At 46.9% G+C, this 18,839-nt stretch overlaps 2 protein-coding genes across 3 annotated transcripts; one reads left to right on the top strand and one right to left on the bottom strand.

Moving 5' to 3' along the window:
• The first annotated feature begins 1,016 nt into the window (after positions 1-1,016).
• LOC124544576 (uncharacterized) lies at positions 1,017-3,451 on the top strand. Of its 2 annotated transcripts, NR_175275.1 has the most exons (2): positions 1,017-2,740; positions 3,309-3,451. NR_175275.1 is itself a non-coding variant. In NM_001402556.1 (1 exon), exon 1 carries the CDS (start codon positions 1,085-1,087, stop codon positions 1,661-1,663), a length of 579 nt encoding a protein of 192 aa, NP_001389485.1. In that variant the 5' UTR covers positions 1,017-1,084; the 3' UTR covers positions 1,664-3,202. The 2 variants fall into 2 exon arrangements, 1 of the variants encoding a protein (NP_001389485.1); NM_001402556.1 differs by lacking the exon at positions 3,309-3,451 and having other exon boundaries at positions 1,017-3,202.
• A 5,606-nt stretch (positions 3,452-9,057) lies between these two features.
• LOC109939277 (uncharacterized) lies at positions 9,058-10,524 on the bottom strand. Its single transcript, XM_020551844.3, has one exon. The coding sequence runs from the start codon at positions 9,639-9,641 to the stop codon at positions 9,156-9,158; it is 486 nt and encodes a 161-aa protein (XP_020407433.1). The 5' UTR covers positions 9,642-10,524; the 3' UTR covers positions 9,058-9,155.
• Between the last annotated feature and the right edge of the window lie 8,315 nt (positions 10,525-18,839).

Raw genomic sequence — 18,839 nt, 5'->3', positions numbered from 1 at the left:
ATTCACCTGCCCGAAGAACTCCGTTGCCCACTTCACCCATAAAGGAGTGGACACGGATTACAAGAAAGAAAGAAGCAAGCCTTCCTAGAAAAGGGACAGAGGTCCGTTGAGTTATTTTTCCAGCATCTTCGCCCTCAAAGGAGGACAGAAAGGAACTCGCCATTGTAACACACCAGGTGTTTATATTCCGCTCGATAACGAGTACGGATTTAAGCACGTAATTAGTGGATAAAACGGATGTTAAATTTTAATCATCCTCGCTTATCGCGATTTTAATATCGCATCTGTTTCATTTGCCGCAAGTGCGACATCGCTTTTATATTTATCTATCCGGGCTCTTCCTAAATTTTCGGAACATAGTTGTTCGAAAATCGGTGCATCCGATGATTATTTAAAATTCGTCGCTCGTGCGAATACGAATTCGGAAGCCCGACCCACTGGATGATTTTATACCGAACAGATTAAGAACTCGATGATTAAAATGTTCGAGGCAAAATAATCTGTATCGCGCGTTGTCCGAGAAAAATCGTGCATGAAGTTGTTATCCAATTTATTCTTCGGCACACTCTGTAAAATAATAAAATCAACTGTGTTTCGACATCGGATAAATTTTTATCCGAGTTCGACTAAACCAGTGTTGTCTCAGAATAATGTATCTGATATCCATTCCGTTTCCGAGTTGCCCGAAACAGTCACGAAAACTATCCGAACGGAATTTGTCTGAAAGCCAACTGCATCAAATGCAGATTAAATATCAAAGTCGATACTGTGGTTCTGTCCGATTATATCTCACCCAGATCCAAATGTCTGAATATATAACTGGTAAAAATTTATCTGACCTCGCGAAAATGCTCATCAATTCAAACTTCGTCTAAATATTGTGCCATAATAGTGCCTTAATAGGATTCGTTTTGACTCTCCTAAATTCTACCCTAAAACTCAGATTATAATCATGTCTATATTCATATTGTTGTTTTAAGAGAAATAATCCAATTTTCTATTCCTTAGACCTCAGCCTTATCTCTTATGCGTGATGTTTTGTTAAAATAGAGAGGATAAATCTTTTATTTTCTTTTTACTCCGCATGGCTGTTTTTTTCCCGTTATCTGCAAACACTTCGAGTGGAGATTTTTTTTCAGCGCTCCTTCTATCCGACGCTGGATATTTCCCTCAGGTCGCATGCGGTCTGATTTTTTTTTCTGTCATCGTTCTTATCCGCGCCGCTCCGCTCCAGGCAAATATCTTCACCGCCGCAGGGGTCATCGGCCTTATCTTCTACCCCCTGCCGCGCGCCTGGCAACAGCTCGTAGTGGAGCTCCTCCAGCCGGACTTCTTCCACCTCTCCCTCAGCTCGCATCTCCTTGTGCTCAAGCTCTGGCCGCACGCAGCTTGCTCTCATGGCTGCTCTCTGGCCGAGGCCCTTTCTCTGCGTGTGTCTTCTTCTCTACTGGATCCATGGAGCTCTGCTTTCCCGTGGTGCCGGTGCTCGCCCAGCTCACGCCCAGCCCCAGCCCCTCCCTCTCGGCTTGCTGCTCGGCCCCATGGAATGGACCTCCTGGCCGTGAGTCCTGGCGCCGGCCACTTCTACTCCTTGCTTCTGCTCGGAACTCCAGCTCGGCTTCCTCCGTGCGTCCGCGACCCTCGCCATGGAGCACCTTCCTGAGTCGCTCCCTCGACATTGCCCAGCGCCGTTGAAGCTCCCTCTGCTCGGCTCGGATCTCCCTCTGTTCCTTACGCGCGCGCGCAGCCTGAACTCCCTGGCCGACTCCTCCCCCACGCCGTTTCCCAAGCCGCGCCTGAGTGCTGTCCCCGTCGAGCTTGCTGGACGTGCCACCACGAGCTCTCTCCGTCATACTCCTCCCTGCTCCCTGAAGTTTCCTAGCCGCGTCGAGGTCCTGCTTCTTGGAAATCTGGAGCAGTCGTGGATGCGCCCGCGCCGTCCCTGCTCGCGTCTCTGGCCATCTGCAGCTTGCCGGAGCTCTCTGCTCCCTCGCGTGTCCCAGCTGCGGGTTCCCCTCCAGTTCTGCGCCCAGTCATCGGACCTCTGCCTCCACGCTGAGTTTGGCAAGCTCGCCTAGGATTCGACCGCCGTGGTCAAAATGTTGTCCCCATAACATGAGTCCCGTGCTACTGGCCATCAGGACTCGGTCGGTTGGCGCCTGTTATGGTCATGCGCCGGTTGCTGCTCACCCCGATCCGTCCTCGTCGCGATAACTATAGCCTCACACAGACCGTCCGGTGGTAAGCGACTTGCCTGTGTGCTGATGAGGTAGGAGGAGATTAGTTGAAGAAAGCGAAGGGTAGAAGGTCGCTCACCTGGTGCTCGGCGAGAGGCTTGAACCAAAGCATGTCAGCGGTTCGTGTTTGTCGAGCCCCGATGTCGATCTGGTGGTCGCCGATTTTCAAGAATCAACGCCTTCAGCTCGCCGGTCTCCTTCTAATTTAATTTGGGATTACTGCGACTCAGCCTTGATCTGTCGTGGCCCGGCTCACTATCAACCCATTCAGTCTCCACCGTGGCCAAGCCTTTCTGCTCATGTCGTTGTGTCGTTTGCCGTCGAGTCGTCAAACACGTCATCCCTGGCTCGACCCCCACCTCACCAGCTCGCTTCAAACACGATCCCGTCGTCAAGCTTCGCCTCAGCCTTAGCTCGTCGATCACGCTCGCCAGGTGTTCGATTAAGGACTTCAGCTGAAGGCCACCGTCGTTCAGGCAACTACCAAATCAAGTTGTGATGTGGTGAGTCGATTCGCTATTTTTACTATCGGTTTTATGATCGTAAAATAAAACGCTTCGTATGCATATATGATTAAGTTAGAAATACCAGTAAGGCGAGGTGTGCTTCGAGAAGTTTAGTTGCCGAATATATTTGAACGAGTTCTATTTTGTAGAATATAGTATTTCGGTGACGCGCAGGTTAAATTTAGTATTTTAAATGTCTAGACAATAATATTGTTAGTATTACTTCTGACGAATTATAATTGTTTGATAAAATTAAATAGGTTCTTAGGAAACAAGGTGGTATAATTTATTAAGCGGGGAAATGAATTTAGCATTTAACCAATTAGCTAATGAGTTGTGTTTAAGCTGATTATGTTTAATGTATTGTTCGTAATGTTTGCGTTAGGTTCGTTTAATCTAGAAAAGCGTAATTATTGCGCGTGGTCGTATATTAATAACTAGTGTTTCCGTACAAAATTGTACAATGCCTCGCCGCTAGGTGTTTAAATTCGCCATCGCGTAGCACTATTTAGGTGTGTGATATTCTTGTCGATATGCATTCATGTGCATAATGCATTTCATTTAGGTACGTTAATTAATCGCGTGATGCGGAAGACAAGCCAAGTCGACCCCAAGCGTGGACTACTCCGCAGGATGAAGCTGATGGACGAACCGGAAGATGGATAATCTGAATGAGTGCCAAGCCAAAGGATACTCGCCAAGTGGTCGCCTAACAAACACTAACCTAGTGTTACTCAGGCAAGCCCCGGTGCATGCAACCCCTTTTCTTGTGTTTTTAAATAATTTTCGCACACTTTAAGTCTAGTGAAATGTGCATTAGGTTCATAGGAGTTGCTTGGAACCCTTTGATGCATTGCTTTCCTTGATATCCATACCTTTATAGATACTTCCGTGAAGTATCAAAAATATGATTTACAAAAATGCTTAGCCTTGCTTAGATCTTGTGGATAGAGGTTGTCCTCAGTCTAACCCGGGAGAGGATGGCTTCTACCTGCAAGAATATTTTCATTTGGAGCAATAGTGGGATCTTACTGCAAAGTTCCCTGTGATGCTCTTTCATCCTAAGGAACAGACACAATCCTGAGGATGGAAATACTTAAATTGAGACTTGGGTTAGGAACAGGTGATGTTCTACCCAGGTTGGTTAAGGATTAATGCGTATGTAGGCGTGCTGACCGAGGACCCTTTAACTGGTCACATGCCTCGTCATGGGTAAGCCTTGCCTCGGGCAGACTAAGGCCAGAATAAGATAACACGAAATGGGCGTGGAGCGGTGGCGAGAGTAGCGTGTACCCTCCGTGGCAAGAGGCTGGACGGTGGTGTATCTGTGCTCTCGGTTTGCGTGAACCTGATCTGGTCTTAAGAACCCCGGTGGCGGGTTGACATATGCAAGGGTTAAGTGCTACATATGTCGTGTGATTGGAGATCCTCAGCTGAGTATAACCGATTCGGATCGCCGTACCTTCGCGGTTATGAAGACTTGGTCACTTTTCTACAACCTAAAGTCAGGATGTGAACACTATGGATAAAAATGATGTTGTATTGATGAGATGTTGAAATTAGACTAGATGCAAATAGAGTCTATTAATACTTAATATGGCGTTAAAAGATTGAAAGTAAGGACTCACTTTAGTAAGCTACTTCTGCAAAAGTATAAGTTGATTTTTGCTAAAGCCTCTCCTTGACTCCTATTTATCCAGCATACCCTTGAGAGTCTTTTCCTTAGTCGGGTAAGACTTGCTGAGTAATTCCATACTCAGGGTTTTATTCCCTGTTGTTTTTCAGGTTCTAACTTTGTGCTGTTGTTGATGGTGTTAAGTGCCGGTGGGCTCGGCCTTCTTATAAGTCTAAGTACTTCTTCTATACTTCTTATTGAGGATGGTCACTTGAGCTAGCATATATTTCAAACCTATACTTTTGTAATCACTCCGATAAACTAATGTAAAATTTATTTTAACCTGTAAAATTTGGTAGAAAGATTTCCGCTGCAACAATATTGGTGTGTGTGATTTGTGTTACTTAATCCCGCGGTTCTGGTTGTAAGTGGTTTATCCGATGTCCTTGGGGCAATCGGACAGATCCTGTTAAGTTATCTGGTGCACATGCATAGCTGTCTGAGGTCTTTGGGACAAAGACAGGTGCATGTGGGCCCAATAACTTGGGAGGTTCTGCCACAGCTGGTATCGGAGCTGGATTAAGTATCTACAGTCACATACGTATTTTTAAAACAAAAGTTTTGGTTTTGAAAAACCTATTTTCAACTAAACACATTGTTTGGTTTTGAAAAACTATAATGCTAGCGACATCCTCTGTTAAGCCCTAAACTAAGTACTATTAGGTGGCTTAGTTGAAAACCACTAACCCACAACCGGGTGGTTATTGCATACATGTGTATTGTTATTTTTGAAAACCATTCAGTTTTGAATGGATCGACGCCCAAGGTAAGGTGAGATGTGAGAGCATGACTGAACAAACGTCGGTCTAGGGAAGAGTATAAATAGCGCTTGATTATATACATGTTCTACATATGTATATATGAAGGCTGCGATGTGGAGTATTTACTTTTCTGGGAATTCAGTACCCCATGGATGTGTATGGGTATACAGACATGGGAGTACTGAGAAATGTAATGTACTTGTAACGACGCACCTACGCTCAGGTAAGAAGGTGAGTTACCATAATGAGTTGCCCTATGGTTAAAGTGTGGCAACGGCGCCTATGCGTGGCTCAGCGCTTAATGATGAGCTGGCCTCCATATAGAAATATATGGAGTATAAACTGTGATAAACTGTCATGTGTGACTTGCATCATTGGGAAATTGGGCTGCAATGGATTTTCTGCAGGTACACTAACCTCGAAAACGTATGTGTAGTTGACGACTAGCAAAATACCGTGAGAATCGTAATTATGCCACCGATATAGAACGTTATTGCCACAGTGTGTTGGCAAAACTCGTGAGGACGTGTAGGACGAGCATGCATCCTGATTGTTGCATCATGTTTGTCACCTATACACCCAAGATGCTTTTCTCATCTTTATTCTAGTAACCATTGATTGTAGATAATATGGTGTAATGCTGAATTATGAACTTCGATGAAATAGGTGTCCTCCATTCTTTAGGTGACCTTTTAGGGTACTTTATATGTGCTCTTGTGCTTTATGTGTCGATAGAAGGTTAGAGACTTGATTGCCTAAACCCAAAACTAGGTCATATTCTTATTTAGTGAACCATGCCCAAATTTGAATTGTCCATTATTACTCCATGACAAAGCCCATACAATTAAATGCGTAGACAATTTCCTTATTAGACATAAAATGTACCTAAGCTTAAAACAAGGATCTCAAGTCATGTCTCCTTCTAGAACCATTCCTTTGTTCAGTTGATGCCTTGGTTTCCTTATGTTCATCGAAGGCATATCAACTTAATCCTTGACCTTGTAATCTCTGCGATGGGCATAGAAATATGCTTGGGGCTGAATTAACAGTCTCGCATCGTACTCCTTTCATCAAGTTTAGGTTATGGTCGTGCCTTGTTCATTTCATCGGGCCATAATCTCTTTGACTCTCTACTTGTAACCCTTCTTACAGGTGGAGTAACTCTTTGTAAATTGTCATCCTTGACCAGTCTATTTGTGTTGTGTGAGATTTCTTATTGGTTACGTCTAGTAATGGTGTTATGACTAAAATCGGTGACATCGCGTTAAAACCGAGGGCCTCCAGTGGATGCATACACATGGTTGTGCTGCTCGTTACACGCTAGTATCATAGTTAGTAGTCATAATCCATTACGAGGTTATATCAATATGTTATCTCTGCACAAATTGTTCTTACCACGTGAGATTCATTATGGGTGCCAGTTTTGTAATGGTGTCGTGGTTAAGGACTTATGGTACCGCGGCGAAACTGAGGGCCTCCTGTGAATGCGCACACATGATTTTGCTGCTTGGCGCGTGCTGGTATCGAAGTCTCTAGTCATGATCCATTGTGGAACTACACCGATGTGTGATCTTCCGTGGACTCCTTCCTTGAAACAAATTCTATGTTGTTTGTGACGTGATCAAGCAACATCTGTCATCTCCGTTGGATCAAAAGGGCATACCACTCTCATGTGTGGTCTTATTTCTTTTGATCTTGGTAGTGACTACTTATACAAGTTCCCTTTACGTTCTTTGTGAAGCCTTGGAGCTTTTTAGTGTTGGAAAACAACTGATTAGCTCTCAAAATGGAGGTTTGTTTTCCCCTGCTGTTGAGATGCAGGAGTTTGTTCATTCGCTCTCCTATTTAATCCATGTATTTCCTAACCAAGTCAGTTTATCTCGCGTGAAGAAATGGATAAATAACATGACCAAATAGATTTCTAACCAAGTGCAGGATTTCCTGTTAGCAAATGTGAACTCTCAACCCTTGGCTTACCGATGGTACTGAGAGGACTTGCTCAATGTCAAAAGTAGTTCAACAAGTTGGTTTTGACTAACTTGTAACTGCATTTGAAGCAAAGGTTGAGTTTAGAGATCGTTTTATCGATTTTCCTAAACTCACTTTGGTCTAACCCACTCTAAAGAAAGTACTCATAAAAAAACCAAGTTAATTCGACCAATAACCACCTAACCATCGCTCTAGTCATGCCTCGATCGCCTCGCGTGTGCTTTTCCAGCATGTGTGATCAAGTCGAGCTGTGATTAGTGCTAGATAAAATGGACTGGTTGTAAAGTCCGTATTTACAGATCCCTTCGCGGGTGATTTTCTCGAATCTATACCATCTTTTGTGGACTTGAATTCTCGGGTTAACCACATGTTAACCGTGACAGTATTCGACATCCACATCCGTCTCGTGTGCTACGAACTCACTGTGACCATTGTTGGTAAATCTCTTTCTGTGTGTTTTACCCAAGATGGTGTATCTGATTCTGTTTGGGTAAAATCGCGTATTTGCCGCTCGCTCGACAGACTCAGATAGTACAGTGTCATCAGAAAAAGCAAACTGCACACATGGAACCTTATGTGTTCCTCTGGCAGACAGCGTCTCTATTGGTGGACATTTCTTAAGGCGATATTATGTCCACTAGAGGAACCACATCCTGAGACACTCACCTTCGCTCCGGACTGTCTTAGGGTTATCGCTGATATGGACATGGGTTACATGCTTCTCTACTCTTAAAAGTCTTTCGCTCTGAATCTCGGGACGAGATTCTTTTAAGGGGGGAGGGCTGTAACACACCAGGTGTTTATATTCCGCTCGATAACGAGTACGGATTTAAGCACGTAATTAGTGGATAAAACGGATGTTAAATTTTAATCATCCTCGCTTATCGCGATTTTAATATCGCATCTGTTTCATTTGCCGCAAGTGCGACATCGCTTTTATATTTATCTATCCGGGCTCTTCCTAAATTTTCGGAACATAGTTGTTCGAAAATCGGTGCATCCGATGATTATTTAAAATTCGTCGCTCGTGCGAATACGAATTCGGAAGCCCGACCCACTGGATGATTTTATACCGAACAGATTAAGAACTCGATGATTAAAATGTTCGAGGCAAAATAATCTGTATCGCGCGTTGTCCGAGAAAAATCGTGCATGAAGTTGTTATCCAATTTATTCTTCGGCACACTCTGTAAAATAATAAAATCAACTGTGTTTCGACATCGGATAAATTTTTATCCGAGTTCGACTAAACCAGTGTTGTCTCAGAATAATGTATCTGATATCCATTCCGTTTCCGAGTTGCCCGAAACAGTCACGAAAACTATCCGAACGGAATTTGTCTGAAAGCCAACTGCATCAAATGCAGATTAAATATCAAAGTCGATACTGTGGTTCTGTCCGATTATATCTCACCCAGATCCAAATGTCTGAATATATAACTGGTAAAAATTTATCTGACCTCGCGAAAATGCTCATCAATTCAAACTTCGTCTAAATATTGTGCCATAATAGTGCCTTAATAGGATTCGTTTTGACTCTCCTAAATTCTACCCTAAAACTCAGATTATAATCATGTCTATATTCATATTGTTGTTTTAAGAGAAATAATCCAATTTTCTATTCCTTAGACCTCAGCCTTATCTCTTATGCGTGATGTTTTGTTAAAATAGAGAGGATAAATCTTTTATTTTCTTTTTACTCCGCATGGCTGTTTTTTTCCCGTTATCTGCAAACACTTCGAGTGGAGATTTTTTTTCAGCGCTCCTTCTATCCGACGCTGGATATTTCCCTCAGGTCGCATGCGGTCTGATTTTTTTTTCTGTCATCGTTCTTATCCGCGCCGCTCCGCTCCAGGCAAATATCTTCACCGCCGCAGGGGTCATCGGCCTTATCTTCTACCCCCTGCCGCGCGCCTGGCAACAGCTCGTAGTGGAGCTCCTCCAGCCGGACTTCTTCCACCTCTCCCTCAGCTCGCATCTCCTTGTGCTCAAGCTCTGGCCGCACGCAGCTTGCTCTCATGGCTGCTCTCTGGCCGAGGCCCTTTCTCTGCGTGTGTCTTCTTCTCTACTGGATCCATGGAGCTCTGCTTTCCCGTGGTGCCGGTGCTCGCCCAGCTCACGCCCAGCCCCAGCCCCTCCCTCTCGGCTTGCTGCTCGGCCCCATGGAATGGACCTCCTGGCCGTGAGTCCTGGCGCCGGCCACTTCTACTCCTTGCTTCTGCTCGGAACTCCAGCTCGGCTTCCTCCGTGCGTCCGCGACCCTCGCCATGGAGCACCTTCCTGAGTCGCTCCCTCGACATTGCCCAGCGCCGTTGAAGCTCCCTCTGCTCGGCTCGGATCTCCCTCTGTTCCTTACGCGCGCGCGCAGCCTGAACTCCCTGGCCGACTCCTCCCCCACGCCGTTTCCCAAGCCGCGCCTGAGTGCTGTCCCCGTCGAGCTTGCTGGACGTGCCACCACGAGCTCTCTCCGTCATACTCCTCCCTGCTCCCTGAAGTTTCCTAGCCGCGTCGAGGTCCTGCTTCTTGGAAATCTGGAGCAGTCGTGGATGCGCCCGCGCCGTCCCTGCTCGCGTCTCTGGCCATCTGCAGCTTGCCGGAGCTCTCTGCTCCCTCGCGTGTCCCAGCTGCGGGTTCCCCTCCAGTTCTGCGCCCAGTCATCGGACCTCTGCCTCCACGCTGAGTTTGGCAAGCTCGCCTAGGATTCGACCGCCGTGGTCAAAATGTTGTCCCCATAACATGAGTCCCGTGCTACTGGCCATCAGGACTCGGTCGGTTGGCGCCTGTTATGGTCATGCGCCGGTTGCTGCTCACCCCGATCCGTCCTCGTCGCGATAACTATAGCCTCACACAGACCGTCCGGTGGTAAGCGACTTGCCTGTGTGCTGATGAGGTAGGAGGAGATTAGTTGAAGAAAGCGAAGGGTAGAAGGTCGCTCACCTGGTGCTCGGCGAGAGGCTTGAACCAAAGCATGTCGGCGGTTCGTGTTTGTCGAGCCCCGATGTCGATCTGGTGGTCGCCGATTTTCAAGAATCAACGCCTTCAGCTCGTCGGTCTCCTTCTAATTTAATTTGGGATTACTGCGACTCAGCCTTGATCTGTCGTGGCCCGGCTCACTATCAACCCATTCAGTCTCCACCGTGGCCAAGCCTTTCTGCTCATGTCGTTGTGTCGTTTGCCGTCGAGTCGTCAAACACGTCATCCCTGGCTCGACCCCCACCTCACCAGCTCGCTTCAAACACGATCCCGTCGTCAAGCTTCGCCTCAGCCTTAGCTCGTCGATCACGCTCGCCAGGTGTTCGATTAAGGACTTCAGCTGAAGGCCACCGTCGTTCAGGCAACTACCAAATCAAGTTGTGATGTGGTGAGTCGATTCACTATTTTTACTATCGGTTTTATGATCGTAAAATAAAACGCTTCGTATGCATATATGATTAAGTTAGAAATACCAGTAAGGCGAGGTGTGCTTCGAGAAGTTTAGTTGCCGAATATATTTGAACGAGTTCTATTTTGTAGAATATAGTATTTCGGTGACGCGCAGGTTAAATTTAGTATTTTAAATGTCTAGACAATAATATTGTTAGTATTACTTCTGACGAATTATAATTGTTTGATAAAATTAAATAGGTTCTTAGGAAACAAGGTGGTATAATTTATTAAGCGGGGAAATGAATTTAGCATTTAACCAATTAGCTAATGAGTTGTGTTTAAGCTGATTATGTTTAATGTATTGTTCGTAATGTTTGCGTTAGGTTCGTTTAATCTAGAAAAGCGTAATTATTGCGCGTGGTCGTATATTAATAACTAGTGTTTCCGTACAAAATTGTACAATGCCTCGCCGCTAGGTGTTTAAATTCGCCATCGCGTAGCACTATTTAGGTGTGTGATATTCTTGTCGATATGCATTCATGTGCATAATGCATTTCATTTAGGTACGTTAATTAATCGCGTGATGCGGAAGACAAGCCAAGTCGACCCCAAGCGTGGACTACTCCGCAGGATGAAGCTGATGGACGAACCGGAAGATGGATAATCTGAATGAGTGCCAAGCCAAAGGATACTCGCCAAGTGGTCGCCTAACAAACACTAACCTAGTGTTACTCAGGCAAGCCCCGGTGCATGCAACCCCTTTTCTTGTGTTTTTAAATAATTTTCGCACACTTTAAGTCTAGTGAAATGTGCATTAGGTTCATAGGAGTTGCTTGGAACACTTTGATGCATTGCTTTCCTTGATATCCATACCTTTATAGATACTTCCGTGAAGTATCAAAAATATGATTTACAAAAATGCTTAGCCTTGCTTAGATCTTGTGGATAGAGGTTGTCCTCAGTCTAACCCGGGAGAGGATGGCTTCTACCTGCAAGAATATTTTCATTTGGAGCAATAGTGGGATCTTACTGCAAAGTTCCCTGTGATGCTCTTTCATCCTAAGGAACAGACACAATCCTGAGGATGGAAATACTTAAATTGAGACTTGGGTTAGGAACAGGTGATGTTCTACCCAGGTTGGTTAAGGATTAATGCGTATGTAGGCGTGCTGACCGAGGACCCTTTAACTGGTCACATGCCTCGTCATGGGTAAGCCTTGCCTCGGGCAGACTAAGGCCAGAATAAGATAACACGAAATGGGCGTGGAGCGGTGGCGAGAGTAGCGTGTACCCTCCGTGGCAAGAGGCTGGACGGTGGTGTATCTGTGCTCTCGGTTTGCGTGAACCTGATCTGGTCTTAAGAACCCCGGTGGCGGGTTGACATATGCAAGGGTTAAGTGCTACATATGTCGTGTGATTGGAGATCCTCAGCTGAGTATAATCGATTCGGATCGCCGTACCTTCGCGGTTATGAAGACTTGGTCACTTTTCTACAACCTAAAGTCAGGATGTGAACACTATGGATAAAAATGATGTTGTATTGATGAGATGTTGAAATTAGACTAGATGCAAATAGAGTCTATTAATACTTAATATGGCGTTAAAAGATTGAAAGTAAGGACTCACTTTAGTAAGCTACTTCTGCAAAAGTATAAGTTGATTTTTGCTAAAGCCTCTCCTTGACTCCTATTTATCCAGCATACCCTTGAGAGTCTTTTCCTTAGTCGGGTAAGACTTGCTGAGTAATTCCATACTCAGGGTTTTATTCCCTGTTGTTTTTCAGGTTCTAACTTTGTGCTGTTGTTGATGGTGTTAAGTGCCGGTGGGCTCGGCCTTCTTATAAGTCTAAGTACTTCTTCTATACTTCTTATTGAGGATGGTCACTTGAGCTAGCATATATTTCAAACCTATACTTTTGTAATCACTCCGATAAACTAATGTAAAATTTATTTTAACCTGTAAAATTTGGTAGAAAGATTTCCGCTGCAACAATATTGGTGTGTGTGATTTGTGTTACTTAATCCCGCGGTTCTGGTTGTAAGTGGTTTATCCGATGTCCTTGGGGCAATCGGACAGATCCTGTTAAGTTATCTGGTGCACATGCATAGCTGTCTGAGGTCTTTGGGACAAAGACAGGTGCATGTGGGCCCAATAACTTGGGAGGTTCTGCCACAGCCATCACAACCGCTCCTTTCTACCCCGACGTTCTCTTCATCGGGGGAAGATTGGAATCATCTCCCATCTCCGACGATGAGCCAACCGTGCCAGGGGAAGAACCTCCCCAGTGAGAAGCTTTGCGACGAAGGAACAGACGCCGAAATATTCGGCGACATCATGAAGCTGGGGAGCGGGACCCAACGCAGCCCGTATCTCGGGATGAAGTCTCAGAAGTGGGAGAAACTCCCGACGAGAAGGTATTCAGAGAAAGGAGGAATTCTCGCTGACGTGACCGCCGGCAAGCTCAAGACCGAGATCGAGAACAAGCTAAACAGGGCGCAAGGTTACGCTGAGAGAACCCTCTCTTTGCTCGAAACCTGAACCCTGACTTCGCTCACGCAATGAACACGCCGAGCGAAGTCGGAGGAGTGCTGGCTCAGATAGCTGATGGCCTTCCGCGGACTCCGGATGTTGAAGGCTATCGGCGGCTGCTTACTTGGGAAGCTAATCATCTTCTACCCATCGCTCATCCCCCGAGCGACCTGCGACACACCATCAACAGCCAGCGAGACACGCGGAGCTCCATCAACGCTTCGCGCGACCGACGACACGAAAACAAGATAAGGCGCCAGGAGGAGTATGATCGGGACCATAGCGTCCCAGCTCAAAGTCACGCCACTCGAGTTGAGTCGGCTGCAACCTCAACCAGTGGCCCGATTCGGGGACGGTCGAGACGACACATCACCGACTCCCCTCCCTAGGACCAACACCATGAACATCGATAGGAAGACACATGTGGAGTATCCGCGCTTACTCCGCGTCTCAGGGCCATCCAGTGGCCCCCAAACTTTAAGATCTCCAACGTCGACAAGTATGAGCCTAAGAAGGACCCGGGAGGCTGGTTGGCTGTCTATACGACCGCTGCCTGGCCCGTTGGGGTAACCGAAGACGTGATGACCGCATATTTGCCCATCATCCTCGGACAGGATGCATTGCAGTAGCTACGACATCTGCCATGACACTGCATCGATGATTGGAGCGACTTCAGTCGGTGTTTCATCGCCCACTTCCAGTCCCTCTCCGACAAGCCGGCGCAGCCATGGGACCTCAAATCCATCAGGTGTTGGGGCGATGAAACACTTCGGTCGTACCTCAAGAGGTTTCAGACCATGAGAAATCGTATCCCCGAGGTCACTGAGGCAGCAGTGATTGAGGACTTATACCAGGGATCTAATGACTCGGCCTTCGTCCAAGCCATACCGCAGAAAGCGCCGACCACCTCCAAACAATTGTTTCGAGAGGCGGACCTCTACATCACCGCTGACAAGCGGGCCCAGGAACTCATCGGAGGAACGAAACCTGCACCACCGGCACTGCGGCGCGACGCGAACCAGCAACCCGACAGGCGTTGGGAGAAGAGGCCTCGTGAGGAGGTCCACACCATCAGACCACCCGTCACTCGTGCCCGAGGGGCACCCCGTGGAGGCGAGCGGACACTGGACGACATCCTCGATGCCCAGTGCCCGTACCACAAGGACATGCGCCACACCTTACGGAACTGCAGGGACTTCAAGCACTGCGTCGAAAATGGCCGACCGTTCCAGCCTCTACCACCCCCCCCACCACGAGGAGGGCCTGGCAAGCCCAGGCAGCCTTAGCAACCAGAAGGGGAAGGGGGTGGAGCATTCCCACGCGTTGATAGGGAGGTCAACGTCATCTTCGGAGGTCACGGATCGCAAGAGAATAGAAGGCAACATAAGCTCAATGACCGGTAGGTCCTGGCGGCAACCACCAGTGCCCCAGCTCCTTATCGGCGGTCGAAACATGCAATAACCTTCAGCCAAACAGATCAGTGGCTCAACTTCGACCACCCCGACAAGTACCCTCTCCTCGTTGATCCAGTCATCCAATAAAGTAGGGTAAAGAAAGTATTAGTGGACGGGGGAAGTAGCATCAACGTTACCTTCCCCCGAACGCTTCTAGCACTGGGGGTTGCACTCAAAGACCTCACCGAGTCAGATACGCCATTCTTCGGCATCGTGCCGACCGAGGGAGAGTATCCACTCGGACACATCTACATGCCCCATCACCTTTGGGACTCCGGAGAACTACAGAACTGAGTTTCTAAGGTTCGAGGTGGCACATTTCGACTGCGGATACAACGCCATCATCGGCAGGCTGGGACTGGCGAAATTCATGGCCATTCCGCACTATTCATACATGATATTGAAGATGTTGGGACCGCAAGGAATCATCACCGTGCGTGCTGACTTCCAAGGCACCGCGGAATGCTTTCGGGGAGCCATCCAGGCAGCCCTCACTGTTGGACCATCGATGACTTCCTCCATGCAGGCGGACACAAAGCCTGAGGAAGACCTCGCAATACCCGCAAATGAAGCTCAAGCCATGACCTCTGTACAACTGACTGAGGAGACTAAAAGAAACAATCTGGGATTCTCCGATGAGCGCAAGACTGCCATCATCAGTTCCAGCCTTGATGACAAATAGGAAAGCGCGCTCATCCGGTTCCTGCAAGATAACCGAGACATATTCGCATGGCAACCTGCGGATATGCTGGGAGTCCCGAGAGAACTGGCCGAGCACAAATTGAAGGTCTATCCTCAAGCAAGGCCGATTCGATAGAAGCTGCATCGTTTCACGCCTGACAAGAGAGAAGCTATTCACGCCGAGTTAGCTCGCTTAGTGGTTGTAGGGTTCATTAGAGAAGTGTTGCATCCTGAGTGGCTAGCAAATCCTGTTCTTGTACTCAAAAAGAATAAAGTGGATTGGCGCATGTGCGTCGACTATACTGATCTCAACAAGCATTGTCCGAAGGATCCCTTCGGGCTCCCTAGAATAGATCAGGTGGTTGATTCGACCGCTGGTTGTTCTATGTTGTCCTTCCTAAACTGTTATTCCGGGTACCATCAGATCAGCTTGGCAAAAGAAGATGGAGAGAAGACTGCTTTTATCACCCCGTTTGGAGCTTTCTGCTATACCTCCATGCCATTCGGCCTCAAGAACGTAGGAGCAACTTACCAGAGAGCCATTCAAACATGCTTAATCGATCACTGGGGCAAGCGGGTGGAAGCCTACGTCGATGATGTAGTGATCAAAACAGAAAACTTAGAAAGCTTCATCGAAGATTTGCAGCTGGTCTTTAATAGCCTGAGGCGTTACCGGTGGAAACTCAACCCAGAAAAGTGTGTTTTTGGAGTACCGACAGGGAAGTTACTCAGATTCATTGTCAGCCACCGAGGAATTGAAGCTAACCCAGAAAAAATCGAGGCCATCATGAGAAATGGAAGCGCCACAATCGCAGAACAAGGTACAGAGGCTTACTGGATGCATGGTAGCCCTAAGCAGATTCATATCAAGGCTAGACGAGAAAGGCATGCCATTCTGCAAGTTGCTCAAAAAGGTGGACAAGTTTCAGTGAACCACAGAGGCACAGGAAGCTCTAGAGGCATTGAAAAGTTCCTGACTACACCGGTACTCAAGCCGCCACGCCGAGCTGCCCCAAATCAGTAGACGGAAGATCTGTTGCTATATATATCCCGCACGACTCACGTGGTTAGAACCGCGTTAGTAGTTGAGCGGGTGGAAGAAGGACATGCGCACTCGGTCAACATCCAGTCTACTTCATCAGTGAAGTCCTCGGGCCCTCAAAGATAAGGTATCCTCAAGTCCAGAAGTTATTGTATGCGATACTCCTAACCGCACGCAAACTCCGACACTACTTTGATGACCACAAAGTCATAGTAGCCACAAGATTTCCAATAGGGAACATTCTCCACAACAAAGAAGCTATCAGAAGGATAGCCAAGTGGGCGTGTGAGCTGGGAGCTCACGACATAGAGTTCTGACCTCGCACGACAATAAAGACTCAAGCACTGGTTGACTTTGTATCAGAGTGGACTGAGCACCAGGTCCCAGACAACCTGGAGACTACCGAAGTATGGAGAATGTACTTTGATGGCTCGCTGAAGTTGCAAGGAGCAGGTGCAGGGATTCTCTTTATTGCTCCTGGAGGTGAACAACTCAAGTATGCACTCCAGCTATTATTTCCGGCATCAAATAATGCAGCAGAATATGAAGCACTGATCCATGGATTAAACATCGCCGCATCACTCAGCATCAAGAAGCTGATGGTATATGGAGATTCATTAGTGGTCATAAGCCAGATAAACAAAGACTGGGATTGCTTGACTGATTCCATGGGCAAGTATTGTGCAGCCGTCCGAAAATTAGAGGACAAATTCGAAGGATTGGAGTTCCATCACGTGGAAAGAGACCGCAACGCGCCGGCAGACGCGTTGTCGAAGCTGGGATCCAGTCGGGCCCAGGCTCCACCCAGGATCTTCGTCCAAGAAATATCACAACCAATTATCCTCTTAGATCAGATGCAAGAGTGCAGCACCTTGAGCCAACCAGTGTCGGACCCCAATGACTGGAAAGAGCCTATCATCAAGTACATAAAAAATGAAGAAGAACCAGATGACAAGGTGGCAGCGGAACGCATCACAAGGCAGTCAGCCAACTACACCCTCATAGAGGGGCATACTGTACAGAAGAGGTGCGACAAGAGTCCTCATGAAGTGCATTCACTTGGCTATTGGGAAGCAACTGTTAGATGAAATCCATGCCGGGCAGTGCGGAGTACATGCAGCGTCCAGAACTCTGGTCAGGAAGGCTTTTAGATCTGGTTTCTATTGACCAACAGCGAAGAGTGATGCTGCCGAGTTAGTCCAGAGATGTGAAGCTTGCTAATTCTTATCAAAGCAACAACATTTACCCGCACAGCAGCTGCAGACCATCCTGTAACATGGTCATTTGCATGTTGGGGGCTGGACATGATCAGACCTTTCAAGAAAGCTCAGGGAGGCTATACTCACGTACTGGTTGCCATTGACAAATTCACAAAATGGATAGAGTACAAGTCCATTGCCTCTTTGACCTCAGCCAAGGCAGTGGAATTCATACAAGACATAATATTCAGGTTTGGGATACCAAATAGCATCATTACCGACCTGGGATCCAACTTCACCAGCTCTGAATTCTTCGATTTCTGCGAGTAGCGGAGCATCCAGATTAAGTATGCATCAGTAGCGCACCCAAGAGCCAATGGCCAAGTAGAAAGAGCCAACGGAATGATACTGGAAGCACTCAGGAAGAAAGTATTTGACAAGAGTGAAAAGCTTGCAGGAAAATGGATCAGAGAGCTGCCATACGTGGTTTGGAGCCTGAGAACTCAACCCAGTCGAGCTCTACATGGAAATACCCCATTCTTCATGGTCTATGGGTCAGAGGCAGTGCTGCCCGCCGACCTAATATTCGGGGCGCCGAGGTTGACTTTCGAAAGCATAGCCAAAGCAGAAGCTACCAGGCTAGAAGATATCGATGTGCTGGAGGAAGAACGATTGAACATAGTAATTTAGTCGGCTAGGTACCAGCAGACCTTGAGGCGCTATCATGATAAATTTGTGCGACACCGGTCCTTTGCAGTGGGAGACTTGGTCCTTCGCCGAATTCTAACGGAGGAAGGACGACACAAGTTGTCACCGCTATGGGAAGGGCCATTCATCATATATGAGATCACTCGGCCAGGATCATACCGGCTTACTCAAATGGATGACACGGAAGTGGGGAACTCATGGAACATAGAGCACCTCAGAAAGTTCTACCCCTAGCGAGGCCTCAAAAATTCTCGAAGAAACATTGTACTCTGTAATCTGGGGACTTCATCATCAATAAAGTTTTTGTTTTCAAAGGCATTCAGTGTAACACCCCTGGTGTTACTATAACTAAAACTTGAGCATGGCATCATGAGCATTGGCATTGCATATGTTTGATACACCTAGAGTGCATTCACTAGGCAAAAATTTCAAACAAGTTGTATTGTTTTAAGTGTTTTGCAACTAGAACCCTAGTTATGGAACTTAACCCTAAATGGGGATTATAGGGGTAAAACTTTACCCAAGTTAGGAAAACCTAAATACTTTAGGGTAAAAGTCATAAAATGACCCTAAAAATAAATTTGAATCACTTTTGCACCCCTGAGATACCAGAAACCCTAATTGGAACCCTGGAAAACCCTAAACCAAACCCTAGGGGCTTATATGCAAAATTAGTCCACTTTTGGGCTAAAG

This window comes from Zea mays, chromosome 4, assembly GCF_902167145.1.
Source record: "Zea mays cultivar B73 chromosome 4, Zm-B73-REFERENCE-NAM-5.0, whole genome shotgun sequence".
NCBI lineage: Eukaryota > Viridiplantae > Streptophyta > Magnoliopsida > Poales > Poaceae > Zea > Zea mays.
This window is presented reverse-complemented; position numbering and strand designations above follow the sequence as displayed.